Source organism: Carlito syrichta, unplaced genomic scaffold (genome assembly GCF_000164805.1).
Source record: "Carlito syrichta isolate Samal-C Ts95f unplaced genomic scaffold, Tarsius_syrichta-2.0.1 Scaffold314720, whole genome shotgun sequence".
Classification (NCBI taxonomy): Eukaryota; Metazoa; Chordata; class Mammalia; order Primates; family Tarsiidae; genus Carlito; species Carlito syrichta.
In genome coordinates this window covers 128,963-142,765 of record NW_007258816.1, presented here as the reverse complement: position 1 = coordinate 142,765, position 13,803 = coordinate 128,963, and the positions used below count along the sequence as shown (strand labels likewise).

Here is a 13,803-nt window from a genome sequence, read left to right as displayed (position 1 = left end):
CTGGGAATGAGAAGTCAGTCATTTTGCCAAGGAGAGTGACCACCCCAGCCACGGGTGCCAGCTGGGTTAATTAGTTAAATGTTTCTGCGGGGAGGATGCCTATCCAGTGGCAGCTGGCCCAAGGCCACCCGTTTATTTCATGCTGGCTGTCAGTTGCCAGTCTGTAGAGCACATGTCTCTGATTTAAACTGAAAGTCTGGCTGGGCTGAAAGAGAGCGTGCTAATTTCTCCTGGATGTGTTGAATTGTTCAGAATAATTTAAAAATACTGAGGAAAACACCAACATCCATGCCCAGTTCTCTGTTAAACTGTCTACTGGAAAAAAAAACTCTAATTTAGTCTTCACTGTCTTAAAATGTGTACAAATTTAGAATGAGCTAATAAATTCCAAATTTATTTATGAAGGAAATTTCTTTTCCTGATTACTCTAATGGCATAAACTGCTTTTGCAACAAGAACTTACTTTTAAAACTTTCACAGGTATTATTAAACATTAAAATCATTAAAAAAAACCAATGAAAAATAATGTATATGAAGAGATAAAGCATAAATAGAAGAAGTAAGAATTTAACCGTTGTTTGAAGCAGTAGTCAGTCTCACTAAAATAAAAATGAAAAAAAAAACTTCATTTTTTAGCAACACAACACATATTTTCAGATAAATGGTCCCAATTATAATTGAATTCTGTTTTATCAAAAGCAAGAGATACAGGGCCATTTAATCTTTTTATTTCACTAATAATTTCTCTATAGGTGATCTTGAGCTCTGCTTATTTTTAAATTTTTTTCCATTAAAAGTCTTCATGTACGTGAAGATTTAATATATATTTAATATATAAATATATAAATAGTAATATATATTATATATAATATTATATATTATATATAAATATACAATATATAAATATATTTAATATATTTAATATATATATTTAATATATGTATGTTGCTTCTCTCTCTAGTGTGTATGTGTGTTTGAGGAGGAGGACCCCCCCCCCAAAAGCCAGTATTTATCTTTTGGAGGATGGTCTGCTTATAGTACACTGAAAGTGTTCTTCCAGATCAACAGTCAACCAAAGTTTTTATTTGGAAGTTTTGGGCAGGTTGCATCACAATTCATGGAAGAAACATCCTGAGTTGTGGCAAACAAGTGACTAATTCTTCTACCACAACAATGTATCTGTCCACACCACGCTGAGTGTTCAGCAGTTTTTGACCAAAACTGTCATGACCTGTGTCCCACCCTCCCTATTCACCCCATCTCACCATGAGTGACTTTTTTTTGTTTTCCTGGATGAAAAAAGTCCTTAAAGGGAAACGTTTTGACAGTGTGGGAGAGGTGAAATAAAAAACAGCAGAAGCACTAAAAGGCTTCAAATGGACAAGTTCAAAACTGTTTTGAACAGTGGAAAAAGCATCTCAATAGATGTATTGTGTCAAACAGAGAGTACTTTGAAGATGACTGAAGTTTAAATATGCAAGAATAAATACACATTTTTAAAATAAATAAATTATGGTTTTTTTGTGGGTCCCCCTCATACATACATGTAGCTTTAAAATTCTCCACAAAATCAACTATAGCTGTTTCGAATTTGAAGAACTTGCATTTTCTATATTTGATTAATCTACAAGTATGAGGTGGTTGGAGTCACTGACAATACAAAAATGTATACTTGATATTGTCGTGGGCTTTTGAACACATTCTTTGAATATTTTGGGGGCCATAACAATTTATAGCACTTGAAGTAATATAATAAAGATACTATGAAGGTATTAATAAGAAGACTTAGTAAGCAATACAAATTGTTTTTCCAGAACCTTCACCACATACTTCTGAAGACCATTTTGCCTCCTTTCTTTAACCTCATATAAGAACTGGTTCTGAAAACTGTCCTCTGGGTATCAAGTAATGGAGGAAACACGTGAGATAGGTAATCTGGGCGGTGTGTTGGGTGCCACCATAGGCAGCCACTCCCAGGGCCACAGCCCCGCGCAGGAAAAACTGGGAAGAAAACCCAGGACCACCCTGGGATGGAGGGTGGATTCCATCCTCTTCTTGAGGCCCCTGGGCTCTTGGGACTAGGCTTTCAGCAGAGAAACAGACAGTAGGCTCCTACTTGGCAGTAGGCCTCTCTGAATCCTTTATGTGATTTATTTTCACTAAAAATGAGATGAAAGGTTTTAAGTAGTCAGATCCATCTGTTGGCCACAATTCTTGTGTTTTTAAACCAAGGCAGAATCTTTGCAGTCCATATTAGTAATGAACAAGTGGTCCTTTTAGGTGGCACATGGTGAGCACAGGCTAGTTTGTAGCACTGCTAAATGATCCTGACATCTGGCTGTGTTTATTTCTTACTTGTGTTGCATGCTCTTTTTAGGTCAAAAAGAAGCTGTGTGTATTCATTGGAGTCACTTAGTACTCCATTGAAGGTACTTAGACTCACAGAGGGTTCGTTTCCATAGTACTTACTTTCTGGAGAAGGAAAGCACTGAAAGGTCTTGCCTCGTTGGTCGGGAAGTGACCCACGACTCATGGCCCTGAACTTGTTGGTCAAAATATTGATGTAGCCCCACCCCAATGCAAGAAAGAGTGGAGAAACATAGTGCCCTGATGGAGCCAGGAGAACTGGAAGCACTGCCTGCCAGCACTAACGTCTCTACAGCTAGACTGATTTGCTCAGATGGGCAACCACAGGGAACTTATATAAAACACATGTAAACTGACCTTTACTTTCAAATGATTTTGCATCTTTAATCTTCACACATCTATTTTCCTTTGTTTTGGACATGGCTGCTGCATCCAGATTGGAGTCACTGTGTGGACTGTGGGTGTGAAAGCAAGACACAACCGTGGGTGTCATCCAGTGGGATGTCCTCAGGAAGTCTCCCTGCTGAAGCAGATTAGGGATGCCATCTTTTTTTTTGAGTTGGAGTCTCACTGTGTCGCCCAGGCTGGAGTGCAGTGGTATGCTCACGGCCACCCCAGCATCAACCTCCTGGGCTCAGGCAATTCTTCCACCTCAGCCTTCTAAGTAGCCGGAACTATAGGCGGGTGCTACTGCATCTGGCTAATTTTTTGATTTGTTGTAGAGACGAAGTCTCACCATATTGCCCAGGCTGGTCTCGAACTCGTGGGCTCAGGCAATCCTCTCACCTCGGCTTCCCAAAGTGCTGGGATTACAGGCTTTAGCCACCACACCCAGCCAGGAGTATCATCTTTTACTTGGGTAGAGGGATCTCTGCTGCCTTCCTGGTCTGTATTTACCTGAGCACAGTGATGGAGGTGTTTTGATTTGGTGTTGATGAAGCTGACTAGACTACTTAGATAAAATCAGGAAACTATATTTGGCCCACTTCTGTATGAATTTTGGTTAGGGATCAGAGTGGATTGACCCTGGAATCCTGAGTTTCAGAATTGGTTCTGCCTTCCTGCGTGTAAAGGCCTAAGCTCAGAAGGGCCAGAGTTGGCCGTGTTCCCAGAGCTCTCCTTGCTCCTCGTCTTCACCTGTGCACCAAGCATGGCTTCCCATCAGTGCTCTCTTCTGCTGCAGTCCTAGAATGCAAACAGTGGCATTATCTATGGGAAATGCTCTAACCTGTCAGAAGGGTTTCAGTAAATTGTAGGTGTAAACCTGTGGTCTTGTTTCTACATACTTTTGAGAAAAGCAAAAGAAATTTGACCTTTGTCCTTGTCAAATGCCTAAAAATCCAGTGTTGCAGCCAGAAAATATTCAAGTTGAAGGGTGTTGTGATGGCTGTTTGTATTCAACTTGGCTAGGCCACTCTACCCAGATATTTGGGCCAACATATTCCATGTGTTTTCATGAAGATAATTTCTAGATGAGATTAATTTTTACAGCCATAAGCTAATGGGGATTACCTTTGTTAATGTGGGTGAACCTCATTCAATCAGTTGAAGCCCTTCATAGAAAAGGACTGACCTCCAACACAGAAGAAGGACTCCTGCTGGCTTTGGCAAGTCCTCCTCCCTCTTTAACTGCAGCCTCAACTCCTCCCGCGGTCTCCAGCCTCCTGGTCTACACTGTGGGTTTTGGACTTGCCAACCCCCACAATCACATGAGCCAATTCCTTAAAGTAAAAGCATTTTACTACAAATAAAGTTAAAAATATATTTTGCATGTATGAAATAAACCTATATACACACATCTTACTGGTTGTTTCTCTGCAGAACCTTGACGAATGTAGCCCTCTTTGTGTGTCCTTTGAACTAGCATGCTCACTACTGCCAATGGTGGAGTGTGTTGATTTTTTTTTTCACTTTGTGATCTTTAGTAATCCATGAAAACACTAGGCTTACCATTAGTGAAATATCTTTTGTCCTTATAGACGTTGTCTTAATTATCCTTATAGATAGCATGTGCGTTGTGCTCTGCACTTCACGTTTCTCATGTGGAAATAGGAAAAGTGGGAACTCTCTTTACCCTTCTCTGCCTTGCTTACCAGATCAGTTGGTAACAAGCTAGAAATAACTTGTGTAAAGTTTTATGTTGTCTAGAGTTTACTTTAAATTACTTTAGCATATATAACATAATATTTATGGGCATAACTTGGTTTTAGAAGCCTTTAGTTAACATTCCAGGTCCCCCAGTCATGAATTCACACTCTAGGGTCAGTTATTATTTGGAAGACCCTCATTAGAAGTCTGCACCCCATATATGGGTACTTTAAATACATACAAGACAGTTTGTAAACACTATTTGAATTACAAATAACTGGTGAAATGAGTGATGTTGCAGATATGTGAAATATGCAAGCATTTTATGTAAATGGACTTTGAGTCAGACAAGGACAGCAAGTTAACAGCTTTTGAACTTATACATGCCTGTAGTGCTTTGTTTGATCCTGTTTTCTAGTATGTAGGACTAAGTGATCCAATTAGAAGATTAAATGCATCCTACTATAGAATATAGTAACTGCTTTAAGTAATCCTTTCCCTCAGGTTATGCTTCAGAGACTTAAGGACAGAAATCTGGAACTTGACTGAGTTTATGAGATATACCCGAGGGTCTGTTTTTTTACGTCTCCAGCTCAACAATGTTTTTACATGTGGCAGAATGTCATTTGAGATTTTTCTCTCATTGTAACAAACTCCTTTTGTGGTAAGGTTGTGGAGGAGGAGACTCAAGCCCTCACCTGTTTAGAATCTTACCCCAATTTCCTGATTATTAGAAATTCCAGCTTGGCTTACTTCATTTTGCAACAAGAGTAATGTACTTGCTGGCTACACTCGAGAAACTCCATCTTTTTTAACTGTTGTAAGTCAACGAACTGGCCCTGGTTTGGGGGATGAGAAGGAAAGTTGAGATTATACTTGGCTCTGAGGCTATCAGAGTCCTCCCTTCTAAGGATGACTTATCATCACATTTGTTTCTAAAACATGAGGATGAGGATTGTCTTCTTTATGTTTGCTGTCAGTTTCCATTTAAAGCTACCTCCGCAGAGTCACTGGCATCCTGCGAGGTGAGCCAGGTCTCTGCCAGGACACTCAGGGACAGTGTGGCCTGGTTGAGGGGGCATCAATGAGTGTGTGGCTGGTCCCCAGGAACACACAGTGCCAAACCTTTGTCAGAAGCTCGGTGTGCTGGAACTGGGACCCACCATTTTTGGTGTACAGGAAGATTCAGCAGAACTCAGGCTACAGTCAGAGCTGAGACCTTGTGGAAGTATTGGGGGACAGCCCTTACAGTCAGTATTTATGGAAAATGCTGGATTTATTTTGACCTGCATTGATTAAAGAAAATGTGTCACAAGGAAGGAAAGATTCCCCCCCCCCCGTACTGTTGAAAAAGTGTTGTAGCTCAAACCACAGAAAATGCACATAAGATACATAAGATAGCTATCCTAGTTGAAATCCTCTCCTGAGCTAATTTTCACTTTCCTTGCTTTTATTGCCTGGGGTTACTCGTTCAGAAACCTCCTTGCTGACTGTGTTGTAATGTGTGCCCCCTAAGCCCGCTCTGCTGCTCACTGGATGAGATCTTGTTTTGTTTTCTTTGATTAAGGGACAGAATATTGCTTGTTGGCTCTAATACACAAGTCTGAAATTGGAACATTCTTTTGTCTTTTTCTCAGTAAAAATAATGCAGGAACACTGTGAAGGCGACTAAACTAAGATCATATATCTTGATGGTGTTTTAGTACTGGGACCAAGGGTGCTGTCGACCCTTAGAACTTTTGTGTTGCATTAGTACCATGATGAGGTGCTGATGATTAGTTGATTAGCTAATTATCTTCTTTTTGCAGAGCAAATAAGGTAACATAAAAATAGTAGAACCACTATAGGAAAATGGAAAGAATTGAGATCATGTAGATGAAGGGGAGTATTTGCCTAAGTTCCTTTCCTTTCATCTCTGAGGTCCTTCCTGGTCCTCAGCAACCCTGCAGGCCTTGGGCTGCTATGTAGTGTGACATTGTGTTGTCCTGGACATGGCAAGGGCATTAGCAGGCTGTGTTCTCACACCAAGTTAGTTATACAGAGTTTTGTTTAACAGGCATTACGCATCCTAGTGAATAAGTGTTCAGAACGTGTTTATAAGAGAGAGTCTGAGATAGGTGGCAGGTATCTGGGGAAATGTCTCTCAAGTTACCCTGGGGAAGCTTACCCTCTCCCCACCTTGCACCAAGGGTTGTTGCATTTTAGTTGTTTCTACCTCATAACCCTATGGCGTAAGTATTATTATCATGATAGTAGCCATTTTGTAAATAAGGAAATTGAGGTTTGGTGTAGTTTTACAATTTGGCAAGAACTACATAGCTAGAAAATTCAGAAGGCCTTAAATTAGATTAAAATGGAACCTCTACCAATTGGGAATCATACAGATTGGGGATATCTTCACCTATATCTGTATGTGCTATGTACTATTTGGAGTAATAATTCATGTATTGCAGAGTCTTCTATGTCAGTAGATCTCTTTAGTCACTGCACAGAATTCCATGTTTGCATATGCCATAATTTAGCAAGCCATTTTCTCTGTTGGTAGACATTTAGGTAATTTCCTGCTTGGGGCTATTACAGATCATGTTGCAATGAACTTCTCTGCAAATGCATTTTTGTGCATGTTTGCAAGTATTTCTATAAATACTTAGATGTGACATTATTTGGTTAAACACATTTACATTTAAAGTATTGATGGCCGCTATCAAAGTATGCCCCCCACCCAGGAGTGTCCTCAGAAACAATGGATGTTACAGTCTTTTTGTTTATGTCCATTCTTAAGGATGAATACATGGTATCTCCTTGTTTTAATTTGCTTACTTTAAATAAAGTTAAGCATCTTTGAATCATTTATTGGACATTAGTACTTATTCTTTTTTGAATTCTCAATTCCCTACCCTACTTATATATGAGGGGGGACCCCAAAACCCCCAGAATTTATTGTTTTGTTTTGTTTTGTTTTTGAGTTGGAGTCTCACTTTGTTGCCCAGACTGGAGTGCAGTGGCCACTCCCGGCCACCACAGCCTCGAGCTGCTGGGCTCCGGTGATCCTTCCGCCTCAGCCTCTCAGCCTTCCAAGTAGCTGGAACTACAGGCGTGCGCTACCACACTCGGCTAATTTTTGATTTATTGTAGAGATGAGTTCTCACCAAGTTGCCCAGGTGGGTCTCGAACCCGCGGGCTCAGGCAATCCACTCACCTCAGACTCCCAAAGTACTGGGATTACAGGCTGAGCCATCAAGCCCGGCTCCCCAGAATTTATTTATAAAAAATTGTGTATTTATTCTTACATGTTCTAACTTCAGTCACCTTCAAAGCACTTTCCATTTGATGCAATACACTTATTGAGAAGTCCTTTTCCCACTGCTCAAAACAGTTTTGAACTTGTCAATTTTAATGCCGTTTATTGCTTCTGCCTTTTATTGTTTCATCTCTTCCACATCAGCAAAATGTTTTCCTCTGAGAACTTTTTTCATCCAGGGAAACAGGAAAAAAGTACTTAGGGCAAGATCAGGTGAATAGGGAGGGAGGAGTATGGGCCATTTTTGGTCAAAAACTGCTGAACACTCAGCACAATGTGGGCAGGTATGTCGTCATGGTATGAGAACCAGTCACCAGTTTGCCACAGCTCAGGGTGTTTTCTTCTGCAAATTGTAACACAACCTTCTAAGAACTTCCAGATAAAAACTGTGGTTGATTTATTTTAATTAGATTTCTTATTCACTTTCTTTAGGACTTCTGGGATCTTTTAGGACTTCTGGCATCTTTGAATTTATCTCTAGTTTATTAGCTAAACATTGTCCCAAATTTTCTTTTTGTACTTTTTATAGTATATGTATATTTTTGTTCTTCTCAATCTGAATTGTATTTTTGTTAATGATATGAAATATATATGTTTTTCAGATGAGTATCTAATTCTTTGCATAGTATTTACAGCACTCTAACTGATTTGAATGGAACAGAATAGAGTTTAAAATTAAATCTACCCAAGGCCAAATCTACAAGTTTTACTGCATTTTTGATATCCACTAGCAGCTGTTTCTCTCCTTCTTCAAACGGCTTGTTAGTTTCCATGAAAAATGTGGATAGGATTTTAACTTTTGATTGCCCTGACTTCATAAATTAATTTGTAGTAAACTGACATTTTCAGTACTTTGGGAGCCTAGATATTTTGACAATATTAAAGATTTTAATCCAGGAAAGTAATATGGCATTACACTTTTTCAGGGCTTCTTTTGTTCTTCACTTAGTTTTATGGAGAAGAAAATCCTTTTGCATTTATGGTTGGTAATTACTGGGTATTTTATAGTATCTGATTTTTTTGTTATATTTTTGGAGGCTATTGTTTTGTATACAGGTATTGATTTTTAAAAATTATATGGCTTTACTGAACTTTTATTAACTGTAATAGTTTTTCTGTTATATTTTTTTGAATTTTCCCTGTAAATGATAGTTTAATTAACAAATAATGACTTCTGACTTTTCTTTTTCAATCATTTATAACTTTTTCTGCATGCTCACATAATTTATCAGACTATAAGCAAGCTGCAAATGAAAAGTATCTTATAGCCAGGCTTGGTGGCTCAGCCTGTAACCCCAGCGCTTTGGGAGGCTGAGGTGAGTGGATTGCCTGCGCCCGCGGGTTCGAGACCCGCCTGGGCAACTTGGTGAGACCTCATCTCTACAATAAATCAAAAATTAGCCGGGCGTGGTAGCGCGTGCCTGTAATTCCAGCTACCTGGAAGGCTGAGGCAGAAGGATCACCGGAGCCCAGTAGGTCGAGGCTGCGGTGGCCGGGAGTGTGTCACTGCACTCCAATCTGGGTGACAGAGTGAGACTCCAATTCAAAAAAAAAAAAAGATAAGTATCTTACAGTATTTCTTTTCTGAAGAATGAAATAGTGGTGCAGTTTTCTAATTGCTAGATGTCTAAAAAATTACACAAAATATTATTTCTCAATATGCAGGCTTGTAGTTTTTTGTTTGTTTTATTTAATTTCAGAATACCCTCCAGTGAACCTCATAGTTCAGCCTAAGGTGGGAGCAGTGTTTGGGATCTTGAAAAAGCAAGTTAGGAAGGAGTTAAGTTATTTGAAACATTTCCCTCATATTTACTTTGAAAACACACACACACACACACACACACACACACACACACACACACACACAGAGTCTCTGTGTAATAGTGAAATTGAGCCTTGTTCCAGAATGAAAATTGTGTAAACTGTTATTTTGCTGTCATATTCTTGGACCTATTAGCAAAAGTAAACAAGTGGCACATATTAATGGAATAATCTTCAATTGTATCTGCCAGTGGTTTCCAGGACACATACGGCCTAGACCCAGCTGACTCTGTGTTGTTGAGGTTTGCTCCCATTGTCATGTTGCATCGTAGTACTCAACTGCTGATGCTGTTTAACTACTGTACATGTGTGTTATCTGAGGTCTTCCATTCGAAATATGCGATTCTTCTGTGCATGAATATGCAAATTTCTGGTTTTTTCTTCCTGGCTCAAATATCTTCCCTTTCTCAGGCAATGAAAGAGTCCTCGGTACATTCTTCTTTTATATCAGCTGTCACGTTACCTTGTTGTTGCTTACTTTGTTCTCTGTGTCCTTCCTGAACTATGAGTTTTTTAAAACTGCTTTCTCCATTGTCTGGCATAGGGTTGAAACGCTGTAGATTTTTGTTGAATAAATAAATAAATGTGAAGAAGTGATTTTCAAAAACTATAAAAAGAAGTGAAAAATCAAAAGGGCTTTCCAAGAGAAACTTATAAGTCTGACAGTTTAAGAAAAATATTAGAGGGCTTTATGGAAGGGGCACAGGAAGCATTTTTATGAAAAATTGAATACAAGTACAAACCTCATTGTATAGGGATGTGCATTTTGATGCATTATTGTTTACTAGGGTGAACAGTTGGTAGAGCCCAGTCCAATCAATGGCTGCAGGCTTGAGAGGGTGCCTCAGTCAGAGAGACAGCATCTCCAGATGGGCTCCACGCTGTCCAGCTGGGTCCTTGGGGAGATGGAAGTCTCTACCTGAGAGGTACTGTCCTCCACCCATACCTGGGGACCCAGCACTTGACTCTGCAGGAAAGAATTCAAGGATGAGTCACAGAAAGTAAAACAAGGAGCTTTAATTTGAAGCCAGAAAGGGAAGTGCAGCAGTCTTCAAGAGGGAGAGGTCCTGGAGGGCTGGGGGTGCTGGCTTTCATCTAGGTTTTTAGTGTCAGTTCTGTAGGAGTTCAAGCCACAGGAAGTTTCAGACTTGTTGCAAATCACAGGAAGTTTTTGAACCTCTGGCTTAGTAAGTTTCCATCCCCGCCATGCCTAGGATAACTAACCTGCCTAAAAACAAAGGTGACATGAGGCTGTGAAAACATACTGAGAGTCAGGAAGAAAAGCAGTATTTACTTAGGTACAAACCTACAAATGACAGAATTTGGAGAAGTGTATACCATTAGGAACCCCACTGCATCTGCTTCTATAGAGGTGACACGTATCCTTGGTTTACAGGTTGCTGTGTCCATGTATGGGGTACAGAATGACCAGTCTTCCCGTCATATGGGTGTCAAGCGGATGTGGACCAGCAGTGCAGCTGTGTAGGAAATAGACATGATTTCTTTAATTCTCGACCTTCTGTTTTTATTACAGCTTTTTATACATATTATTTTAAAACTACTCCTAGATTTTAAGATTTTACAGTTTAGGTGCTTAATAACTATTGAATTTAATTGAAAAGGTCAGTTTTTATTATATACATATGATTAATTGGATTTGATGAATTATACATTTGTTTCTTTTATATCTTATTTACTATATTAAGAAAGGGATTGAATCACTGTCTCAATTCCTTTTCAGATAAAACAAATATTTCAGCAGAAATAAGGACAATCCTCTTTCTTATAGCTACATCTGAAGGCCACATTTAGTGATCTTTTGAATACTATAAGTAAGAAATAAAGAGCTGTCAATATCCCATTTGTTTTACAACTCTTGAGTGATAATTTTGCAATCACTTCAGTACAAGCCTCAATGAGAATTTAATTTAAATCTGTACGTATGTAACATGCAGGATGGCAGATGAGAGCACTTAACACAGCCCAGGATGGTTTTGAAATGGAACTCAGATTCCATGATCTCATGATCAAAATGTCCCTATGCTACAGACACCCTACTGCATTGTGGAAAGACAAGGTGGACCATAAAACAGGTTCAGGGTAGAGGTTTGCTCACGCCTCTTCAAGAGGCTTTGCCTTAGTTTTATCAGAAAACAGCAGAGCATTTCAGCTAATATTGTCTGTTCTGATTCTGTAAAAGCTGATGAATATTGCTATTCAAATACTGTATTTTGTAGCTACTATCTCTCTTAAATTCCTAAAAGTGGCAGAATGATGCATGCATTTTTCAATTAGGAAGTGATTTTTATACTGATTCTGTGTCTCTTTCTTAACATCTCAATTGGTTTTAAAGACAAACAGTTGTTTGGAAGAAATTCACCATACAAATTTTTGACTCACATGGTTGTGTGTATCTAGCAGCTTTTCTTTGTAACCAAGAATGCCATGTTTTTTGTGTCATCACCTTGCTATTGGCCTCTTGCTGCAGGTTTTCAACACATACTCCAATGAAGACTATGACAGGAGGAATGACGAGGTCGATCCCGTGGCTGCCTCAGCCGAGTATGAGCTGGAAAAGCGTGTGGAGAAGTTGGAGCTCTTTCCAGTGGAGCTGGAGAAAGGTGTGTAAGTGCCATAGTGTCGACAGTGTCATTATGTCACATGCTCGTCATACAGAATTATTTTTCCAAACTGTAGCCTTGTCTTCTATGGCTTGGATAAAATCTCAATTCTCACCAAAGGTCTTCTTTATTACGTTTCAAAAACAGCTGTGTGGATTCCAGGTGGATGATCACTCCCAGCCGTGCCCTATTTCATCTGACTGGGATGGTGGGCATGCTTGGAAGGTGTGTGTGAGGCCTGAGGCTTTGATGGTGTCCTGGATGGGCTACTGAGGATGAGCCCAGACAGAGTGGGTACAAAGGAGAGTGAGGGACAGACGGTCGTTTTTGTTTTATTTTGTTGAAAAGTTATGACCTTTTGAAATGAAAGCAGTAGAATCCAGGGAGATTTCCATAGTAGGGCTATGTCCTCCCCATCTTTGTGGGGAGAAGGCTGAAAGCAGACAGGGAGACCAAGGCATGAGGAGCTTCTCCTGAGGTTCTCCCTGAGCTGCAGCTGACTAGCTGCAGCAGCTGCTGACCCTGGGCTAGAGGTGGCTGTGTTGATCATACCAGGAACTGGACTGTGATTCAGTGAATGGAAAAATCACTGAATCACATCAGAGAGCTTTGGAAAGAGCACAATCTGTTGATGACTCGAATAACAAAAGAGGGAGGGAGGGAAGGAGAAAGAGAGAGAGAAAAATCCACTCAAGGACATTCAAGAATGGTTTTAAAAAGGCATTCTTAAGCAAATTCCCAAAAACAACAAACTTCTTGAATTTCAGATGAAAAATGTACCAGAGGAATTAAAAAGAATGGTCATTGTTGAGAATCAAATTGGTGACCTAGGAGGTCAAGTGCTAGCAACATCCAAAATTAATTCTCAAATGACAGAGCAAAAATCCAAGAAAAGTCATGGAGGAACCCTAATATACAAATTGTAGGCAACAGAAGGGGGGGTGGCCAATGGAGGAGGACAGACAGATTAAGTAATAATAATGGAAGAAAAGTTTCTTGAGCTGAAAAAAAAAGACCCCAACCTCATATAAGAAAAGGAATATCCAGTTGCAAGCCAGAGAGCTGAAAAAGCCCAAACTTACTCCACACTAAAGCATAGTCTGGGGAAAAAATCCTAATGTTCAAAGATAAAGTGAAAGTCTTACAAAATACCAGACCAACAAAACAAACAAAACATGCAGATAAAGATATTAGAATGGCAAAAGGATTAGATTAGCGTCAGACTTCTGATTTGCAACACGAGAAGCTGGAAGATGTGGGGAACAGTACCATTTCCCATGCTATGAAGAATAGGAGCTGGTGACCAGGAATCCTGTATCCATTTGCCTGTCCTGGGAAAGAAAGGTCTGCCGGTAGGTGAGGACGTAAAGAGCACATCATCTATATTTTATCTGAATAATTTTCTGTCCAGTTAGCAGGAAGGAAATGGAACAGAAAACAACTTGTTTAAACCAGCAAAAGTGAGGAAAAAATAAAATAAATATTATTTTAAAATATTAAATGTAATATCTAATATTAAACTATCAAGTTTAATATTAAATGTAGTATAAATATTAAACTATGAAGTTACTTGACTGAAAAAGCTGTGAAGAAGCCAGTCATATC

General features: G+C 39.4%; 1 protein-coding gene across 1 annotated transcript in view; it reads left to right on the top strand.

Moving 5' to 3' along the window:
• The window catches only part of PPP1R9A (protein phosphatase 1 regulatory subunit 9A), a gene marked incomplete at its 3' end in the record, with an annotated part of 289,697 nt that overhangs the window by 148,684 nt on the left and 127,210 nt on the right, over positions 1-13,803 (top strand). Inside the window, exon 2 of the mRNA XM_008071775.1 lies at positions 12,066-12,198. Coding sequence (XP_008069966.1) covers positions 12,066-12,198 — 133 coding nt within the window. The remainder of the gene's footprint in view (positions 1-12,065; positions 12,199-13,803) is intronic.